This window comes from Berghia stephanieae, chromosome 3, assembly GCF_034508935.2.
Source record: "Berghia stephanieae isolate SIO BIC M18660-M18661 chromosome 3, UCSD_Bste_1.3, whole genome shotgun sequence".
NCBI classification, from domain to species: Eukaryota; Metazoa; Mollusca; class Gastropoda; order Nudibranchia; family Aeolidiidae; genus Berghia; species Berghia stephanieae.
The window spans coordinates 75,672,018-75,695,574 of record NC_088362.1 but is presented as its reverse complement, the minus strand read 5'-3'; the positions used below and the strand labels follow the sequence as shown (position 1 = coordinate 75,695,574).

The 23,557-nt window shown below is 35.0% G+C and overlaps 1 protein-coding gene across 1 annotated transcript; it reads right to left on the bottom strand.

Annotated features, from left to right (window-relative positions):
* Positions 1-29: 29 nt before the first annotated feature.
* Positions 30-23,536, bottom strand: LOC144968457 (methyltransferase-like protein 25B). The gene is made up of 11 exons (XM_078906848.1): positions 23,403-23,536; positions 19,731-19,808; positions 18,248-18,481; positions 17,857-17,962; positions 16,929-17,081; positions 15,909-16,064; positions 14,805-14,925; positions 11,803-11,885; positions 4,133-4,243; positions 3,656-3,726; positions 30-3,049 (listed from the first exon to the last, which is right to left on the bottom strand). The coding sequence occupies exons 1-11, from the start codon at positions 23,514-23,516 to the stop codon at positions 2,894-2,896; spliced, it is 1,383 nt and encodes a 460-aa protein (XP_078762974.1). The 5' UTR covers positions 23,517-23,536; the 3' UTR covers positions 30-2,893.
* Positions 23,537-23,557: the final 21 nt, after the last annotated feature.

Below are 23,557 nucleotides of genomic sequence, written 5' to 3'. Positions count from 1 at the left end.
ACTAATACATTTAAATTTAAGGCCACATAGAGAGCAATGGCAGTTTTTGTTTCTATTCAATACAAACATAAGTATAAGGCAAAAGAATTTTATCAACAAATGCAAAAATTATGGTCCATTTTGTTAGAGATTTCCTTGTTAACATTGTTTTTTGTTTTTTTGTTTTTAAGGGTTTTACGGCACTTGCAACACATTAGGGTCATATAAGCGCCAGTAAAAAGGAAGAAAATGGGATAGTAAAAAGTTCTTGAATTACAATTAAAGCACAAAAGAAAAGGTGAGACAAAGGGGAATTGGTTCAAATAGGGAACAGGTGTAGATTCCAAGAGCACACCGTCAAAGTACTTAGTTTGAGATCACCCAAAAGTCTCATCCAGACACAAGCACAGGCCCGAACTAAGAGGAACACACTCAAATGCTTACAAATCATATTATATAATATGTAAACTAAACATAATACAATGCATAACCGAGAGATGATTTACAAGGAAAAAAATATCACCTCCCAAAACAATAACTATGCATTTGACTGTTTCCCTCCCAGCCAGGACTCTGACCAGGGCCAGGAAAAAAACCAAGCAATCTCATTCCAAGACAAAGACAGAAAGCATGTTGGAAAATAGATATATGGGGATAGAAGACACAGTATGTACCTCCCTGCCCGCTATGGGAGGTCAGGATCCCCACCCAGCTTGTTAACATTCGAAGTGTTCGAGATTTTCGTGTTGCCAGTACAAGAAAATAGAAGAATTCAAACAGGGAATTTGCATGTGTTCGAGATGTCCGTGATTTCGAGATTTTCATGCTGCATGTAGTTCATAGGCATCAATGACATTGTCATATTTGTCAATGTCACATATGGTGCTTAGTAATGCACCCTGAATTTTCTTGTTGGGTATTGAAATTGCAGAAAAACAGAAATTCGAGTGATGCATTTTAGGGGTTGCTCAGTATATAAGATTAACCCTGAACAGATTTGTATGGAATGACTTCTAAATATGGGGAGAAACACAAATCTGTCATCTGCATTTTTTGCCAAGTTGGGGCCTAAAAATTGCCAAGAAATTTGCCAAAAAAGACCAAAATTTGCCAAGCAGAACTAAGCCTCCCGGTAAAAATTAAAACGCTATATGGAAAAATAAATATAAAAGACATTTTATTACACTTATTTTCCACAATGTAACACGATTTATGCACCCAAACTTTCAGACAATCACACTCACACACAAAATACACACAGACACATACTGTGGAATAGAACACTTACACAGGCGAAAATTCAACTCCGTCACACAAAGGGCCTACTCCCTCTCATTCACAGTATCAGTTTTATCAAACTTTCACATCTACAGTCTATCTCAAACGTACACTTTCTCTCAGACTTATCAAAGGCCTCGTACTCCTTTACTACTCAAAAAAGAGAGGCATCACTGAACTTATTGTAGTGAAGGAAAACTAGTCCTTTGATGTTGTCTTCTGTGAGTCTACGCCTTCTAGAAGACAAAGCAAGATTATATAAAGAAAAACTTCGTTCAGCATCAGCTGACGAGCATGTTGAAAAGGCATACCGGGACGCCAAGGCAGCGAGAGCTGGAACATGATCTGCGACAGACTTCCAGAAAAGAGTCAGATCAATGATTCCAGTATTGGACTCTCTCACAGCACAATATATCTAGTCAACTCATGCTGAGGAAGATGACAAAAATCAGGAATTGCAGTGTATACAGATACACAGCGAGGCATAAGAGGAATGTTCTTTGGACTGAAAATCCTAATATCCTTCAAAATTCCAAACCGGATTCCTTTTTTTTTTGTTGCCAATAATTGCGAATCACCCTGATATTTGCGGCCACAAATAATGCAGATGACAGACAAATAATGGATTGTGAAGTTTTAGCCTCTGTACAGCATGAGCAAGCAAAACTAGTGCTCTTGACTTTAACTTTAGGAATATGGTTGTTTTTAAGGGTTTTACAGAGCTTACAACATATTTAGGTCATTTCAGCGCAGTAAAAAGGAAGAAAATGGGATATTTAAAAGGTTCTAGATTTGAACCAGTTTCATCTCAAGCACAGGTCGACCTAAGAGTAAGGAACACACACATGTTTCCAAATCATCAAAAACAAAAATGATACAGTAGCCTTCATAACAGAGAGATGATTTACAAGACGAAAAATATCATCTCCCAAATCTAACTATACAGTTGACAGTATCCTTCCCAGTCAGGGCACCCGATCAAGGCCAGGACAAAACCAAGTAATCTCATTCCAAGACAAAGACAGAAAGCATGTTGGAAAATAGATACAGGGGGATAGAAGCCATGGTGAGTGCCTCCCTGCCCACTATGGGAGATGGAGAACCCCACCCAGTTTTAGGAATATCAAAGGATGTCTAAACTCCAGTACAATATTATAAAGTTATTGTATGACCTGTGTTAAAATGCTGGAGTGTGAATCTTGGTCTGAGACCAAAATCATTTAAACCAGATTAAAGCACATGCATATTTTTTTTAAATCATAAGAATAAATGCAAAGGATATAGCCTCTTTGGAAATATGACATAAAATTGAGGGGTTGGCATTTTGGGTCAGAGAGAGAAACTGTCCTATGATAAAGAATATCAGCAATGCCCCTGAATTGTAAATTTTAATGTGTGTAATACAAATCGTATATAGACATCAATTGATTATTCAAAATTGGTCCAAAAATTTTTTTTAAAGTGTCTCCAACATGGATTTAAGCACATACTCTCTCAATCTCAACTGGGTGAGTGATTTGAGACTGCTATAGAGTTGTCATTATTTCATATTGAACCCAAATAAAATAAAAACTCATCATTGCATATTAATAACGAAAAAATATTAAAATAAGAATTGCTTTTTGGAAATTATAATTTATTTTATGACTACAATGGATAGATTTCTTGGCGATATAAATTCATCAAAAACTGGCACAACTTTGACGTTCATGAGACCTTGTTCTTTCAACCATTGAGCTCGATCTTGGTATATTAATATTTCTATCACTGGCTGAAGAATAACCTGTAAAAGCTGTTGAAAAAAATTCAAAGTTTGAAAGTGATTTTCAGATGTGTTAAAATTATTTGTTTATAATAAATCTTTAGAAACTATTACGTTTAAAACAATGTTTACTTTCTTCTTGTATTCATTCTTATTATTTCTGAGCTGCTTCTTAAATTTAGCAAATCCTCTTTTCAATCATCAGACAAAGCAAGAATAAAGAAAAAAAAAATCCAAAAAAAATCAGTCTTCCTCGACTGGCGATTGAACCTTAGACCTCCTGATTACAGTTCAGACATTCTACCATTACACCACAGAGGTTACCAGATGGTTGAGACGATTTTAATGTCTATATTCTTCACAAGGAAAGGCGATTTACAATGTGAATCCTCTCTTGCATCACACAACACAAGCAATGAACACGAAAAACAAGGACGAAGACATTAGAGTAGTTTAATAAAACAATAACTATAAGGCGGGGATAACTGGTATAGCAAGGATTATGTATATTCACAAAATCCCTGCTACATAATTTCTTCAGAAAAGAATTTGTACCCTTATAAACTAATGCTAAATAGGAACAATCCATTATCTAATACAAAAAGTGTACTGTAATATTACAAAAGAAAATCTTACTGTAAGAACCTCAATAGCATCAAAATCTTTCTTGTACTGGTCATATAATGATAAAAGATGAGTTCGTCTTTCTGTGGAAATAATATTAAAACAGGTCTTTGAAATTAAGTTCCTTTGCTGCTGCAACAGTCCGGAAGATCAGTAAACATTTTTTTAAAAAAACCCTATGAAATAATGTCCTTCAATCCAAATGGCTGATAAGCCAGTTGCACGAAATGTAAATATCAATATTAACATTTTTTATATATACAAAACAGTGGGAAAAAATCACAACTTGACTACTCATCACGTCACCTATTTCTAATAAACTATGTCCTAAGTTTTGTTATTTCAGAAGCAAGAATAAATCATGGGAATTCAAAAGAAATAAGATTTGCACAAGAGGGCAACAAATAGGCTTTTTCACATAATCAAACAGTACAAATGAAGATTAACACCTTGTAAAATCAAGAGATACAAAATGAAATATACTAGTACCAGCAATTGAGGTTTCTTCAGATGACAAACCACAATAACAGTCTATAAAACTCTGAATGGATTCAAAATTAGAGTGCCGCACTTTCTGTCGTATTTGACCCTCATCTTCATCTGTAACGTATTATAAACAGTTGAGAGTAAAGCAAGGGAAGGTCTTAAGAATGTGGAATGTTAAAACATTAAAATTGAAAGTCATAGAATTATTTCACAGTATTAGCAAATTCTGGAAACGAATCTACAAATGTATATTTGCACACAACTATGTCTTGGAAAGACATCTTTCTTAATCATTAAAATTAAAATGATTAATTTGTTATACTCGGGGCATGAAAATGTACAGATTGGAGAAAGAGGGGAGTAGCGGTCAGTGTGTGTTTACTTGTCAATGCTTAACTTTTGACTTAAGTTGCAAAAATCCTTATATTCAGCTGCTCTAGAAAGTGTGTCCCATTATTGGTTTCATTAATTATTTTACAAGTATCACAAAAATAATGTTGGGTCGAGAGTTCAGTAGAAAATACGGCAGGGGATGCAATATGGACATTTTAAAAGGAGGAAGCTACTATTAAGGATTAATATTTTTAATGCTCAGCAAACTAAATGCACTTACAAATTGCAAAAGGGAAAAACAATACAACACACGCATCAAAATTTACTGTTTAAAAAGTCAGTTTTAAAAACTGCGCCACAATTATTGAAATTCAAATATGTGACCCCTTGCCTTGAAACAGTATTAAGCCTATTTGTTTTGTTTTTTTTCAATTTTCGGTTCAAACTACCTCAGCAAAGATTTATTTTATGACCAAAATTTTGATACCAAATTAATTAAATTCTGATCACTCGTTGCCGAGTTATGAACGTTTGAAGTAAGGAGAGTGTAAAAATCAAGTTCTGACAAATTCGACTTTTAAAAAGTTGGGGCACCTGTTTCATGCATAGTCGAATCAGTGGGCAAAGATAACTCCTTTTATAAGGGCATATAAAATTTGACAAGTGTAATTTGGCATCAGTTTAGAATATACATTAAATAATGTGCATACAATTTTTTTGTAATAATCCAATTGCTGCTTTTATACTTATCCATCTCCCATAGTGGGCAGGGGGGTACATACTGTGTCTTCTATCCCCTTATATCTGTATTCCAACATGCTTTCTGTCTTTGTCTTGGAATGAGATTACTTGGTTTTGTCCTGGTCCTGGCCAGATGCCCTGGCTGAGAGGGAAACAGTCGAATGTATAGTTAGTTTTGGGAGATGATATTTATTTCATTGTAAATCATCTCTCTGTTATGCACTGTATTATGCTTTCTTTATATTATATATGATTTATAAAACATTTGAGTGTGTTCCTCTAAGCGTGGACCTGTGTGTTGAGTGTAAACTCATCCTCTATCTTGATTTTATTATTATTATCCTTGATATTATAATTATGTGAATAAATCCTTCAACGATGTTTTTTCCATTATCCAAAAATAAACAAGGGTTTGTTCACTTCCTGTTTCACCCTTACAGGCAAACTCAACAATGTCTTGATTTAATAATAATTTTCAATCTTCCTTCATCCTCATAACTCATTACCACAACTTACAGGTTATGGGCCCAGTCATGCACTGATGTATTAGGTAAATAAATTACCGTGAGTAAACAAACTCTACGAAGTCTGAGGTTAAGTAAACAATCCTTAAAATGTCAACCTACAGAATACCCACCTTCAACGGGGAGGAAAGAAATTACGAGTTATGGGAAACAAAATTCCTTGGGCTAATGCGGCTCAAGAAGATACATGTCTTCAATGACAAAGAAATACAAGTAGATGAAGAAGAAAATGCAATCGCCTACGCCGAACTGATCCAGTGTCTGGACAACCTCTCTCTTTCTTTAGTGATGCATGATGCCAAAAACAAAGGTAAAGAAGCTCTCGCTATTCTTAGAACACATTACCAACCAAAAGGCAAAGCCCGTATTATCACCCTGTATAATGTGCTGACATCGCTTGAAAAATCGAACACAGAATCTGTCACAGATTACATTCTACGTGCAGAGACTGCTGCTGCTTCGTTGAAAACTGCAGGCGAGCAGATTAGTGACAGTTTGCTGGTAGCCATGGTATTAAAAGGCCTACCAAACTCATTTAAATCCTTCATAACTGTTGTAACTCAGAGAGAAACCCCACAGACATTCGGCGAATTCAAAGAAAGTCTGCGAAATGAAGAACAAAATATCAAAACAGAAAACTCTACAGTAATGGCAACGACCACACAGGGTTACAGACCCAAAACAAGTACTAGTACCTTCCAGCAAAAATGGTGCAGAAACTGTAAAATGAAAAACCACAACACCGAGGAATGCTGAAAGAAACAAAACCGGTGGTGTGAAGTCTGCAAGAGTACTACCCACGATACTAGATTCTGCAGAAAGCAAAAACATTCCGCAAAATCCATGGATGACAACGGTCAGCCCCATTCATTCACCTTCCATATCTGGACACACAAGTTCAACGAAAATGAACCAATCAACCAACACGACCACTCCGTCAAAAGAATTCTTGTAGATAGCGGTGCATCAACACATATCATCACAGACAAAAGTCTGTTCACCCACCTCGAGTCTGACTTTCAAGCTACAAATCATGCCATTGAACTGGCCAACGGTCAAAAGTCGTTCGGTATTGTCAAAGGCCGAGGGGATGCAAAAATCAACGTTTTCAACTCGTTCGGAGAACCACAGCAAATCGTTCTCAAAAAACCATTGTTTGTACCTGAATTCGACCAAAACATCTTATCCGTGTCTGCTGCAACGAGTGATGGAGCTTCGGTTATTTTCAAAGAAAATTCTGCTTCAATGGAATTTAATGGAAGTGTGATCAATCTGTCAAAATGTAAAAATTTATATTTCATAAATACAGTGAAGAAATCCACTATGAAAGAAAAATCTCTTCAATCCTGGCACGAAATTCTAGGGCACTGCAACTATGAGGACATTCGAAAACTAGGTTCTCTTGGACACATTAAAATTACAAATCCAAATGACAATTTTGAATGTTCAACCTGTGTGCTCGGGAAAATGACAAACGCGAGAAGTCGAGTACCTGACTCAAGAGCAACAAAGCCGCTGGAGAAGATTCACCTCGATTTGGCAGGGCCGATAGATCCTGCTGCAAAAGATGGTTTTCGATACGCTCTCGTTTGTGTGGATGACTACTCTGGTGTGTGTGCTACATATCTGCTAAAGAACAAAAGTGACACAGTGAAAGGTTTTCAGAAATTTCTAGCAGATTCCTCTCCTTTCGGACAGGTAAAATGTGTACGGTCAGACAACGGTGGTGAATTTACCTCTACTGAATTTAAGAACGTTTTGATTTCAAACAAAATTAAACATGAAAAGTCTGCACCATATTCACCCCACCAGAATGGCACCAGTGAAAGACAATGGAGAACGCTATTCGAGATGGCCAGATGTCTACTGTTAGAAGCAAATTTACCCAAATATTTATGGTCCTATGCACTTATGGCTTCTGTTTACATTAGAAATAGATGTATAAATAACAGATTGACACAAACTCCCTTTGAGGCTTTAACAGGCAAGAAACCTGATTATGATAAAATGCACAATTTGGACAAACGTGCTATGCACTAACCCAAAACCCAAAAAAGTTGGATGCAAGAGCCTCAAGAGGAATTTTAGTCGGTTATGATAAAGAAAGCCCGGCTTATCTCATATATTTTCCAGAAACTGAAAATGTACAAAGAGCAAGATGTGTTAAATTTGAAAACACAATTTCCAACAAAAACAATGATGAAATTTCTAATGATAATGATCAAGAATCAATTTTTGTTGAAGAACAAAAGAAACAAATTCCTTACTCAATTCCAACTCCACCAAATGAACATTTCTTAGAAGATGTCAATTTCCAGTCAAAACCAAATCATTCGGATAAGAATGCTAATGCAGAAACTCCCAAATCCAATGATGAAAATGATAACATTAGTCCTAATGTCAATCAAAATACCACTGAAAACAAAACAAATAGAACTAGAAAGAAACCTAGTTATCTAAATGACTATTATTTGAGTGACAATGATGATGCAATTGATGAAAGTATGAATTTGATCAATAATTTGCATGAAAATTGTGATGAATGTATTACCCATTATTTTTACAATGCAATCCATAATATTCCAAAATCATACAATGATGCCATGTCTAGCCCTGTTGCAGAGAAATGGCAGGAGGCTATGGAAGAGGAAATGAGGACTCTGGTTGAAAATGATACATTTGAGCTAACATCCTTACCACCTGGCAGGGATGTAGTGGGGGGGAGATGGGTTTATACAATTAAAGAAAATCCATGTAAAGAAGACCAATACAAAGCAAGATTTGTGGCAAAAGGTTACTCCCAAATACCGAATATAGATTACAGGGAAACATTTTCACCCACAGCCCGCATGACTTCAATAAGAACTCTGATGCAAATCTCTGTAAATCACAAAATGATCATTCACCAAATGGATGTCAAGGCAGCTTTTTTGAATGCGCCAATTGATAGAGAAATATTTGTTGAACAGCCTCATGGTTTCAATATAAAAGGTAAAACCAATGAGAAACTTGTTTTGAGATTAAAGAAGTCACTGTATGGGTTAAAGCAAAGCGGTAGACTTTGGAACCAAACCTTGCACGAACATTTGACAGAAACAGGATTTTCCCAATCTCTTTCAGACCCCTGTGTCTATGTAAAGAAACCAGATGGGCAGTGTGAAACAAATGACATAATTGTTTTGATAGCATGGGTCGATGACTTACTTATTGCTTCTCATAATCAAAATGCTTTACAAAAGGTCAAAGAAAATTTGAAAGCAAAATTTCAAATGAAAGATCTAGGAGTATTGAAATACTTTCTGGGTATTGAGTTTAACCAAACTAAAAATGAGGTTTCAATGTGCCAAAGCAAATACACTCAGAAACTGCTTGCAAAATTTAACATGTCAGATTGCAAACCTAGGTATACACCATGTGAAGTGAACACAAATAAATGTAACAATGAAAATGAAAAATGTTCAGAAGAAGAAGCATCAAGGTACAGAGAGATAGTTGGAGGCTTGATCTATATAATGACTTGTACCAGACCTGACCTTGCTTATGTAGTTACTAAATTGTCACAATTTATGTCCAATCCTCTCTCATTTCATCTGATCATGGCAAAACATGTACTGAGATATCTAAAAGGTACAGCAAACAAAATGCTAACATTCAGAAAATCCACTGATAACGAATTTACACTGACAGGTCATTGTGATGCTGATTGGGCTAATTCTGAGGACAGAAAGAGTATTACTGGGTATGGATTTAAGATATCCAATGAAGGTCCTTTGATTTCCTGGAAATCAAAGAAACAATCAACAGTTGCCCTCTCAACCTGCGAGGCAGAGTATATGTCGCTCGCTGCCGCCACACAAGAAGGCAAATTTCTATGTGCATTACTCTCAGATATGACAGGAAATAAAATTGATAACTTTTCCTTACTTTGTGATAATCAAGGTGCGATTGCTCTATCTAAGAACCCGGTTCAACACCAACGTTCCAAGCATATTGACATTAAATATCATTTTGTAAGGGATGAAATTGCTAATGGAAAATTGAATCTGTTTTATGTCCCAACTGAAGACAACTTAGCAGATGTTTTCACAAAACCAGTGAGCAAAATCAGGAACAACAAGTTCATTTCAATTTTAATGGGAGAATAAAAATTATGTACTACCAGATGTTTGTTAAAAACAACTCAAATTTAAAAAAAAATTTTTTTTTTTAACATGAATATAATCATATATTTTATTTGCATTGAATATAAACTGCACTTTTTCTCTTTTCAAGAATATCATTCTAATGCATATTGAGATTACATGTGAAAGTCCCACATCTTCTTTTCATTTTATTTTGATTCAATCTATTACCTACTCAATTTTTGTGTTAGATAGAGCATAACTCAATAACCAAGGGAGATAAGACTTATAAAATTTCTACCTAAAGGGAATTTACACAGTTGCTTTCCATTAATCACTTTTCTTCTAAGATTTTGAATACTGAACAAGTTAATGCTACCAATCTAATATTTTTTGTTTGTTTGTTGCTTAAGGTCTCTTCCAACACAATTGAGGCTATATGAGAGACCGCTGAAACAAAAAAACAAGCAATCTAACAAAAATAGTACAAATGTAAATCAAAATCATAACCTAAAGATATCATAAGCTAAATTATAAATAACCAAGAACAAACAGGCAGAAGATTTACAGAAAAAAAAATATCCCCTGTCACAAATACAATCACAAACCAAAGAAGCAGGATAGGCTAGTAAAGAGAAGAAGAAACGACATCACTATCGGATCGTACACCCATGCAAACATCATAGGTATATGATTCAAGTGTGATGCTCCCATCCAACCACCCGCTACCAATCTAATAGCATCTCATCTAAATCTAAATAAATCATTATCAAAATGATGCTGATGCTATTTCAACATCTTTCATGACTTAATTCATATCCTACCATTACTTCATGTTTTATATTGTAACTTGTAACATGATGGTTCTATACGATGTAAACCTTTTTTTTTTTTTAAAGTCATGCGGGATGAGTTTATGGGGGGATGTTGAGTGTAAACTCATCCTCTATCTTGATTTTATTATTATTATCCTTGATATTATAATTATGTGAATAAATCCTTCAACGATGTTTTTACCGTTATCCAAAAATAAACAAGGGTTTGTTCACTTCCTGTTTCACCCTTACAGGCAAACTCAACAATGTCTTGATTTAATAATAATTTTCAATCTTCCTTCATCCTCATAACTCATTACCACAACTTACACTGTGCTTGTGTCTGGATGAGACTTTTAGTGATCTCAAACTGAGTACTTTGATAGAGTGCTTTTGGAATCTACACCTGTTTCTTATTTGAACCAATTCCCCTTTGTCTTCCCTTTTCTTGGATGCTTTATTGTAATTCTAGAACTTTTTACTATCCCATTTTCTTCCTTTTTACTGGCGCTGATATGACCTTAATGTGTTGCAAGCGCCGTAAAACCCTTAAAAACAAACAAACAAACATACTTATTCATTATTATGTAAGATGCCTGTAAATTTAAGAAAAAAGCAATGGTTTTTATTGCATTAGGCATAAAAAACGCCTATACTTTCATCAAATTCTTTACTTCTTGAAGGGTGTTTGACTTTAAAATGATGAATCAATAAAATAAGATTTATTAAAGTAACATTTGTATCTTATCTTATGGAGGAAAAATTATTCCAAAATCCCAAAACTTGAAAATTATACAACTTATCGTCATTATTTATGTTGAATTATTATACTTTTATGTAGAAAAATGATCCTAGTTTCTGGAACCACTAAAACCTGAAATTTGATCATTTTGACCAGTTCCACTTTAAAACCTGTTTTATCCATTTTGCAAATCCTGACTTCATGCTGCTTCGAGGCGTGGGGTCACATCTTGAAATTACAAGCCCAGTGATTATTCAAAAACATAATATATCATAAGGCATACATTAAAGTATCCAATTCTTTTAAAAAACAACAATCATCTGAATAATGTAAAACACAAACAAATACTGCTTATAAGCAAGATGATGACCAAACAGATTGGAAAAAAATGACTCACTTGTAAAACTTAAAAGCCCTCTGAAAGCCACATGTTTCGTGTGGGTTTCATGTTCAGTTTTAGTTTGTTGTCGCCAACGACTCCTGATATAACAGAAAAAAATCAATGGTGGTGGTGGTGGCAATAGCGATAATTATTGTTGAAGATGGTTGTGATGTTGAGATGATGGTAGTGATGACTATGTTAAAGGAGTGGTCGTGAATATGATGATGTGGTGTGGATGATGCTGTGTTGATATTATTCATGATACTGTGTGGTGGTAGTTGTGATGTTGTATTAGTATTTGCCATGATAATGTAAGATGATGTGATAATAGCAGTAGGTAGTGATGACAATGTTTAGGTGGATGACGATGTAGGTCTTCAGGGGCTATTAGGCTCATGGGGTCAGAGTTTATCCAGATTTCTATAGTGTGAAATGGACATTAGTAATTGTTTGCTACCTTTTAGGGTAGGACACTAGTCTATCGCAAAGTACTCTCCACCAGATCTAATAAACTCAGCTACCCAATAATTGGTGGGTGGACTGCGGTGGGGTGGTAGAATTAATGATGACGGTTTCATGGTGGTACTACTGGTGACGATACTTTGTATTGGTGGTGGTGGCTGTAGTGATAATATTTTGTTGGTAGTACAAGTGATTGTGATTTTGTAGTGGTAGTTTTAATGATGATTGTGGCAATATGTCGTTGCGGCAGCATTAGTAAAAATAGTGCAGTTATGTTGTGGTGTGGTAGTAGCAGAGATGGAGTTGTGCTAGTGGTCGTGATGATGATGAAGCTGTGGTGGTGATAATAATGATGATTACTGTGGAAATAGCAATGATTTGAAGGGAGGTGGGCAGGGATGATGGTGATACTGTAGACACTTGTGGAGATTTATTTTTTGATTGTCAATAAGCATGAGGTAGTATCTAGAATTGTCATCATCGTCGTCGTAGTAGTAGTAATGGTAGTAGTAGTAGTAGTATTAGTAGTAGTAGTGGTAGCCGTCATCATAGTAGTAGTAGTAGTCATAGTAATAATTTCAAAATACAAAACTGATGATGATAGCATATAATAATTGTTTATTTAGGAAATGATATAGACCAAATTTCAAACTGTCAACTGATGATAGCATATAATAATTGTTTATTTTAGAAATGATATGGACCAAATTTCAAACCACCACACTGCATATAATAATTGTTTGATTTGAGAAATATAAAGGTACACCAGTGAACATAACAGCTCAGCACTTATCCAAAAGAAAGTAGGCCAAAAAATAAAAAATAAAATAAAATAAAATAAAATAAACGCTGGTTCAAACAGGGATCAAAAGTAAAGTTTGATTTGGGCTTTTTTAAAAGTAGTCCTTCAGAGCCATAGACTCATGGAGCCAGAGTTTATCGCTGTTTTTATTGCATGAAACAGACAATAGCAATTGCTTGCTACCCTTTGGACAGGCTGCTAGTCTATCGCAAGTACTTTCTGTCAGATCTATCAGACACCAGATACCCAATCACTACTGGGTGGATTGGGGGGGGGGGGGGGGGGGGGGGGAAGGAAGGATCGTTCTCAGTCCCTTTGCTTGTGAAGCAGGTACTCTTCCAACTGAGCTATCGGCATCTCCAGATTTGGGTTTGCAAAGCAAAATTTTTGTATGAAATTCAACACCTTTCACAAAAAGATTAATCCATCTATCGCCCTCTTATCAAAAGAATCCAGACAGGACCTAGTCAAAACAGTTAAGTCTCAAGATAAAATAAAGGAACTAATCCACATGAAAAACAAAATTAATATGATGGAATGAAGAGATTGCATGGTTATAGACAAAAACAACTGGCTTAGACAGGCAATGCTGTCCCTGTCCTAAGGGAAATTCCATCCATAAATTCATAAAATAGGAAGTGAGTGCATATTTGTCTTTCCAAAAAACATTTTTCAATACAAACAGAAAATTTGATTGGTAACAGTTATGAATTTCATTTCTCATTAAAAACAAAAATGTTTTTATGGGTCAGTGCAAATGGGCAAATAAATTTGATTTCAAAGGTCTCTCAGACAATTTAACTAACCTAAGGAGTAGGGATAACTTCAAAGGCATTCCACCCTCTTCTGTTTTTACAATTAACCACTCACAATATTGTGTGTGTAAAGCAGGGATGAGAATGGTGAATGTTGGTTTATTTTGTGTGGAAATTGAGTTAGTGGGGTTTTAAAATTCTGCACTGTGTCCTAGCGATGCACCTACTTAAAGATAGTCATGATAACGTTATGTCATGTGTATAACTGTAAAATTCTAAGGTTCTGAATGGTAAACATAAAGACATCGCAAAACATCAAAGGAATTATTGTGTGACAACCATAAAATCTATAGCCTATTATTCATATTTAGGATTCATTAGGTCTCGTAAAATCTTAGACCGACATAACACAGGATCGAAATGTATGATCATGTATTTTGAAATGGATAATAGCTCTTATGTCTTGATCTCTTTTGTCTGTGATTTGACACTGACATAAAAGTCTCTAAAAAAGATCTAAGTATTATGATTGAATGGCCCATTAGAGGCAATCAAACAAAACAGGTAAGTGGAACAGTGGAATATTTGCATTCAAAATGAGGGAAAGAGTTATCTCTGTTGAAATCATTTGCATTTTCTTCAGTAAAGCCATGGGGCCCAAATGACCCCCAAATCATGCAATCATACTTTCTAATATTTGGCTCTTTGAAAGTCATAGGGGTAATTTGGCCCACAAACAAGAAAATCTCTAATTTCAGATGAGCATACTCAGTGTAAGTACACTAAGCACGTAACAAGCCTGAAATTTGGCATGGTCATGTACCTCATTTTTTAAAAAGGAAAAGTCATCAAATTTCAGGTCTGCATCAAAAATTGACAGTTTAACAGTAAAAAAGAAACCTACCCCTGGGGTAATTTTGGCTCCCAAGCATGAAAATAGGGTTAATAATCTTTTATATTTTTTTTTTTACATGGAATAATATCTGAATAAAAATCACCTTGTTTCTTGTGCCCCAAGTCGAAGAGTAAATGGGGTTATGAAAAGATGCCCATTTTCTTCCTCGTATTGAGAATAAAGTCTTTTTCCCATGTCACTCAATGGAAATTTCTCAAACTTATCTACAGAGATAAAAATTCATTTTTTAAGATAAAAATTAACAAATAAATTAAAGTTATCGAAAATAGAGTATGGCACAGTTATATCGAGCGAGTCCCAATAGCTCAGTCGGGAGACCACTCGCTTCACAAGCAAAAGGATGAATCGATCCCAAGTGCAGTCAAAATTTTTCTGACCCTCCTGTCCACCCAGCAGTAATTGGGTAGCTGATTCTGTTAAGATTTGGTGGAAAGTACTTTGCAATATAGACTAGCATTCTATCCAAAAGATAGCAAGCAATTGCTATTGTTCGTTTCATGCTATAGAAACCAGGATAAACTCCAGCTCCATGGGCCGAAAACTCTGAAGGACTACAATTTCATTGTAACCACTGTAAATACAATAATTTGTAAACAGTGAACATCGTCACCCAAGCAGTTGGTAGAACTGAACTGTAGAGAGGCTTTAAAAAGGTGAAAAAAATTTATTATAACATTTTTATTACAAAAACGAAAATAAAATAAATTTGTTTGATATCTATTAAAATATGACAGGCATCAAGAATTGAAAGAAAGAAAGAAAAAAATAGTGAATGGTCTAAGACCAAATCGTTTCAAACTGTGCTCTTCACAAAAAAGTCTACATAACAAGATGACTGCAGTGAGAATGACCTAGGATAAAGTACTGACTGGATGATATGTGTCAGTGGTAGCCAGAGCAACATTTGTGGCAACGAGATAACTTCTTAATATTGTTTTTTTTTTTTTTGGGGGGGGGGGGTCTAAAGCACAAAACAAAGATGATCTTTTTGAAGATGGATATTACTTCATCATCAAATGCCAAACACTTGGAAGTCACCAAAGCCGTGTTCCGAAAGGGCAAATATCTGGATTTTAAAAAAAAATTTCAATTCATAAAATAATTCAATATATAACTTATGCTTTTAAAGGTAATCATCAGATTATTTTTATCACTAAGATTTGTAGTACCAATTCACTGTACTCACGATTTGAGTATGCCATTTTATGGTAACAGCAACAAACGCAACACATGGCTTTGATGTGTTCACAAGTTGAAATGTAGGACATCATTGTGGTGGAAAGGTCTCCACAACAGTGCAGACCAATCAAACAAATTCTTATGCTTTGGTCTTCTGTACACCCTGTCAACATATGAATATAATCAAATGAGTACGTGCAAAGGCCCTCTCGATTTTAAGGTAAAACCAATTATAAAAAACAGACTACTTTAAAACAAAGAGAAAATTTCACATAAGATGAATTCTCTCTCTCTCTCTCTCTCTCTCTCTCTCTCTCTCTCTCTCTCTCTCTCTCTCTCTCTCTCTCTCTCTCTCTCTCTCTCTCTCTCTCTTGCTCTTTTTCTCTCTGTCTTGGCACTCATTTGTAACAATAGACAAAGACAGAGAATTGTGCTAGAAGGAAATAACTTATAATATTATAAATAGAAAGTTGGGGGCAAATTGGTTGAACGAACAAGACATAGTGCTAGAACCTTAAGAATCTGGATTCGAGCCTCACATCTTGGATCTTTTTTTTTTTCTCTTGGAGGTTATTTCTCTTGCTTTTTCTTTATACATGAAATCAAACTCTTATCAGTATTAATGCGGCTAATACCTCGGTTTTTAAAAATCTTTTTGTGAGATCTTAAAAAACTAAATCCTCCTTGGGATAATTTTACAAATTCTTTCTTTTTATCTTATTTATTTCTTTTAAACAGATTTCCTTTCAGAGTAAACTGTTTCGTCTGACATCAAAAATTAAATATGCATTAATAAATTCTGAATTCCAGTATTGATTTCTTGAGAAAATTGGTAATTTATCTTTCAACATACAATCAAACAAAGAAACCACCCAAAAAAACAATAATTATAGAAAAATTAATTAATCGAATTAACTTTTTTTAAATAGAACATCCAAAATACCCCCCCCCCCCCCTCCCCCAATAATAATAATTAAAAAACAACAACACAAGAATCAAACTTTGATAATTTTTAAAAATTACTTACCAGATAATTTTTCTTTATTCTCAGCAAGTCGAGATGCACAATCACAATTCAGCGTTGGAAAGGCTGATTCCACATTTTTAATAAAAGCCTTGTATGACTCTTCCTTATCTTCAAGGTGGCATTGCAAACTATTGATGCCATCACAAGTGATCCCTGGCGTTGATCAAAATGTGAAAAAAGTGTAACTCTAACTTAGCAGTATAATTATACTACCATAATTCTCATACTTCCAACCAATGCATATTATTTCTCTCAATATTCACCAACAACTTTCTCTCATTATTCGCCAACAATTTCATTTCAAACTTACATGTATGATATGTATGATTTTTCCAAATAATAATTGTCATGAAAAATATTGTTTGATTCAAAATAACATAAAGTATTTAGTTTATAGCAAAAAGAAACAAGCTGTTTACAGTCAACGGTTCTGAAGTTACTTCTGCCTTGTTTTTACACTAGTAGTGTTGGGCGATATCAATAAGATACGATATAGCAGCGATACTGATATTTTAACAAGAAATAATGATTTTCACTTCCCTTCTTTGATCTTATCTAGGGAAACAGTGACTGCTTATCATTCGCAACTTGGTTGTTGCATTTATAAATGCAACATGTATGAAGCATGATGGTTCTGCAAATCTAAGTCAATAACTCCATGAGAAATATCTGTTGAAAAAGTCAATGAATTTTGAATCGAGGCGAGGGAAAATAGCGATAGGTAGTGCCTTGTTTATCTAATCATCAGACAAGAAGAGTGTATTGATAACGATGATCTTCCTATTCATCAAACGAAAAGAGCCACTTCCGGTATGACACAGTAATAACAGCTGATTGACCCACGGGAAATTCCTATTCGTTGGCAGTCTAGTCATATGTCTATGGATTTGCCAAATATATAATATACATATAATTCTTTTATCCAAACCTTGCCTTACAGCCCTTTTCTCAGCTGCTGATGCATGACTTTGAACCGTCTCCATACCCAGAATTCTGATGCCATATTTTTGGTGAAGCACATGATCTAAATAGCCCTGAAATCCAAAGGTATTTCTGACATGTGAAATAGAAAAGGCAATGGAAAATATGATGCAAACAGTTAAAGTTTGATAAATACAAGGTAAACAAATGACAGCTTTGAAGCTTCTATCATGAAGTAACAATTCTAATTAAACAAAATTCTGAATCCAAGATATTCCCACAATTATCTTCTAAAAGAAATGTAAAGAATACGTGTTCAAAACAATAAATTTTCAAGAAACAAAATGGCATATGATCCTCAGTGCAATTATATTTGTATGTTCTGACATTGGACTTACCAATCCAGATCCAATATCGATGACAACATTACAACTTGCCTCTGTAACAATCTCATGAACAAAGGATGCCATTCTTGACACTTCATGCAGCTTTTTACTTTTAATTCCTCTTGCCATTTCATGACTTATTTCTATTGATTTGATATCTGCATCTTTCGGGCATGCATTCCTCAGACTTGCAAGATGATTTGATTCTTGTAAAAATTCTTGTAAAGATTCTGGCCATTCAGGATACTGTAAAGGGGAACGCACAAAAAGAAAAGAAAACAAAAAATATCATAACATGAATGAAAACAAATCCATTCTTTAACTCTGTCAACTGATATAAATTGAAACCTGGACCTTTCAACTCATTTGATGTGCACTTGGAGTGGGATAGATTGTTTTTTGAAAAAGTGGTTGCTGTGTTAATAAAAGCGCCACTGTACCAATACATTGGACATTGGGGCATCTTGAAATTCATCGCTTGTGTGTGTTCTAGTTTTAAAAGGTCATAATAATATAATCAATGAATTAAATGCTAGCTCTGTTGCAGAAAATGAAAATCATTTCTCTACATTCCTTTGCATCATCAACCCTCTTCCAGAAACCCATACCTCTTATCTCCCTGCCAGTCATTTTGTATAGTTGAAATTAGAGAAAATACCAATATTTCCATAAAAGTGTACATGGTAATAGCCTCTGTTTAGAAGCACAGCCCTCATGAATTAAGCAAATGTGCAAATAGCCAAACCATGTTTGCAGGGTACAGTCTAAGCTGCTGTATTGGGACAATTACTTTGGGACAGATTTTTTTCTATATAAAAAGTCATACCCTTTCCAATTCCCAGCTGCTTAATTGGGACGGCCTAATGGGGACAAAATGACCATCCCTGTGAAACAGCTGTTTTATTGTCTTTAATCACTTAAAATGATGGTTCATTAAATACAAATTAGTCAGCCGGGTGTGTGGTCATACCGTTCATCACAGAGGTGTGAACAATAGAATTTACCTGTATCCCTTGTTAGTGTCTATCGCAACAGCTGATTGGGTGTGTGGTCAAACTGTTCGTCAAAGTCATCACAGAGATATGAACAATAGAATTTACCTGTTTCCCATGTCAGTGTCACTGTGATCACCCCTCTGACAAAGTTTGTGGATCAGATTAGAAAGCAAGTGGCCACTGAAGTAACCAAATTAGACGTCAAACAATTCTTCCTGATGGCTTTAAAACAATGAAAAAAAAAAATGGAAGAAGAAACGAAACCAAAAATAAAAGTGTAATGCAATCGATACAGCTTCATTGGAAGTTGTATTGCCAGTCACAAGTCTGGATAAATGCAGAGTGGACTATGGTAAATCTGAAAAATTGATCAATTTCATAGCTGCCATTTAATTGGGACAATAGTCATTTTACATTCCAACGTGATTCCCTTAAATTTAGACAGGACACAAATTATCTAAAATTAGACTCTTTAACAGTGTACATTAATGAATACAAACCTTGAGTCTGCCTCTCTCTCCAAGGAATGGAATCTCATTCAATTCTTCGACAGAGAGTTGAATCAAACATGAATACCACTGAAATTCGTGATGAAAGGAAAATAGACCAAAAAAAAAAAAAGTGAGTATCATTATTTGCTATGAAACCATGTAAAATCATTACAAAGTTTTGAGATTTGATATTGTTGCAAAGCCCTTTGTATTTGATTATAAGGCTATTAAAATTCCTGATAGATTTTTATTAGAGATTCAGTAATAGTGATGTGAATGTCATTATTACATACAAAATTTCTTTCTTTCATAAACCGGCCCTTTTCTTTGCTCAAAAAAGATCATCTTGGTTATATTCTTTATTTTCCTGCACAACATCATTTTTATCAAAATACAATTTATCCATAATGCATATGTATACAGATATGGGTTGGAAATTTAAAGAATAAAAAACAACAACTTAAGGCAAATTTAGTTGATCAATGAAATTTTTTCCCAAAAAACCAGGGGTCTCAACTCAAAACTATGAAAACCACTTCTTGTTCTTATTATCATTATTAGCATCATCATCATCAGATCGCCAATAATTATTAACATAATAACGATTTTTGCTGTGGGAGGCCTTCTGAAAGCTCCTAGTGCTAAGGGTAACAACCAAAATATTCTCTCAAACTAACCCTAAGAAAAAATAAAACCTAGTACCTTTAACTAACCCTAATAAAAAAACAAACACAAGAGCACCATTACTTAGACTTAAGACTAACCCTAATAGAAAAAAAAATCCTCCAACCTCGAGCTAACCCTAATAGAAAAAAACAACCCAGGACTGCTTTCAATACTTCACAAAACAAAATGACGGCGAAAAATCAAAACAATGTTATTATCAGGAAAGTATAAATTTACAATAATCTATCAAAGTTTGTTCTAGAGTTTTTAAAATGCTACCATCATATATATTGGCAAATTGAATTAAATAAACATGACAAAAGATCCACAGTGAAAATACAAATTGAAAGAAATGCTAGTATGAGGAGCTTTTGGAAGGTCTCCCATTGCAGCTGTGTGGTCTTGTGGTATGTCAATTAAAAATTTTTGTATTTTTTTTCAAAATTGAGAGAGCAAAAAAATAAAAGAAAAGACATCTAGATAATTAATTAATCTATGTCGATGCCAAATTTCATTAAGATTGAAGGCAATGCAGTATGTTTAATTTTGGCTGCCAGTGACTAACCCTCTTTTCTTTTCTCCATGCTAAAGTAAGTCCCGTTTCAATCAATTGTCAGCTTTCAGTAACAGGGGTTTTAGAGGGAAGCAGCGAGCGATTTTTTGAAGCCATCAGTCGAAAGGGCTTGTTTACAAGTGGTTGGTAGGGAGTACCAAAGTCGGATGGTGGAGGGGAAGAAAGAGTAAAGATGATGGTTTGTTCTTGAATTAAATGCTGAGTCTCTTGTTTTGTTGTTGTTCCATTTCAAATTTCCATTTTTTGTGCTTTGTGGAATACGAGGAGTTTGTTGATGGAACATCTTTCATGTAACGGTTTCCATTGGAGATCATTCATGAGCTGAGTTTATGGGCCTGACATATGCTTCACAGCATTTCTTTTTCACAGATTGGTGGCAGTGGTGGATTTGTCTGTTGAGGAAGGCCATGGTTCTATTTGCCTTGGTAGCTGTGTTGACAATATGCTTCTTCCAATTCATATTACTGTCCAGAGTCATGCTGAGGCACTTTACATTCTCCACATGTTGTAGGGCTTCATTATGGATTTCATGTTGGAGTCGATTATGTTTCTCTTTTTGTTCATCACCCTGAGGACATGACACTTTTTGGGGTAGAATTCCATTTTCCATCTTGCCTGCAATTTATTTAGATCTTGCTATAGTATGACAGTATTGTCCCTGTCTTTTATTTCTCTGTACAAAAGGCTGTCATCTGCAAAGAATTTCAATGTGGACCCCGGATTTAGACCTTCTGGCATGTCATTGATGTGAATCAGAAAGAGGAGTGGCCCGAGAACAGTGTCTTGTGGTAATCCTGACTCAACTTTTGTCGTGTTTGACTCTTTACCTTTGACAATTACTTTTTGGACTCTTTTACTCAGAAAGGATTCCATCCAGCTGGTGGCATTGTTAGCAATCCAGTACTGTTTGATTTTAAGAAGCAGACTTCTGTGATGGACTTTGTTGAAAGCTTTTGGGAAGTCCAATAGAATTGCATCTGTCTGTCCGCGATTTCCAGTGTTTGCAAAAAGTCGTAGAAGGTTGATAGCAGCTGTATCTCACATGATCAGCGAGCTCGAAATCCATGCTGAGCATCAGTTGTGCAGTATTTTACCATGCCTGGCTCATTTGTGAGATAAAGATCAAGGGTCACTTTCTTTCGGGTGGTTCGAAGTTAAGTTGTTAAAGACCAACATCATTGAAAGTATCAAGGGACAATTCACTGAGTCATTTTGGATACTGGATGCCGACAATTTGGTTTCCAGTCCAATCTATATGTCCGGGAGATTAAAGTCGTCCCCGATCGAAATTTTTTGGGTTTTGAATTTGCTTTTGAGTTTATGTATATGGTTACAGTAGGCACTTTGATAAAATTTTCAAACTCAAAATATCTTGATTTGACTCAGTCAGGGGGATGGGACTTGAAAAAACATAAAATTTGATACCTTATTTGTTTCTCTACGACCTACGGTTCCAGAGTTATTGATATTTTTCTATTGAAATTTTTTGTCAATTTTACAGAGAGAATCTGTGATCTCACCGCTGCCTCAAAACCAGCATCTTGCGGCGATCGGGAAATTTTGAGTTTTGCAGTCAACATGGCCCACTTATTGTTTTCAGTAATTTTGTTTCAATTAAAAAATAAATGGCAAGTGTTAGTATCATTTTAAAGGTCAGAAAATAAGCTTTATTTTCATGGATGGAAAGTATGGAAAAAATTAAGGATAAATGAAAATGGGAAAAAATATGAGGTTTTTGTCCTAAAAAGTGGGGTTGATGGAGGGAAAAATAAAATAATGAGCGAGTGTATCAATTTTGATGAAATTTGGCAGATATATTCTTCAATTAATTGTCTATCGATGTATGAAGTATAATTAAAATGTATCCATAATTTAAAAAGTTCTTATAATTCAAAAATTTATAGATTTTTATTACATAAGCTTTCTGAGAAAAACAATCAGGAATTAAGAATGAAATACACCGTTAGAAAGCTTGTTTTGTGCCATTTGTGCCCTTTATAATGATACAAAAGTTAGTCACATAGGTTCACAAATAACGCCATGGTGACCAAAACAGTAAAGGGTCAAAAATAAAGTTCCAAAAAACGAGTTTCACCTTACAGTGAGCCCATCGGCGGCCACTGGACTGGAGTTATCAAAGTGCCTAGTTACAAGTTACAGTTACAGTTACAGATGCTATTATTTTCCTCGTTTACGTTTGAACTGTCAGGAGGCCTGTACACAACACCTACGACTATTGAATTGTCCGCCAATTTTACAAAACACAGATTCATAGTAAATTTTGAGTAGTAAAATCATCATAACTTTGAAACCGTTTATCCCAGATCTTAAGTCAGTCAGTCTAAGTCTAAGTCTAAGTATCTTCTAGTCTTCTACTTCTAGTGTCAAATCGTAGTGATGTCTATCAAACTACCTAGCCAAATGGTAAATAACCTGTGTACCGATTGAGGAATTTTGCTGATAACATCCTCCTTAAATATATCGGTGACTTGAAAACCATGAATCCATTCATACTTGGAGAGAAGAGCAAAGCTTTTCGAAAGTACCACCTCCATCAAACAACAATTCGAAGGGTTATGATGCTACTTTCGGTTTC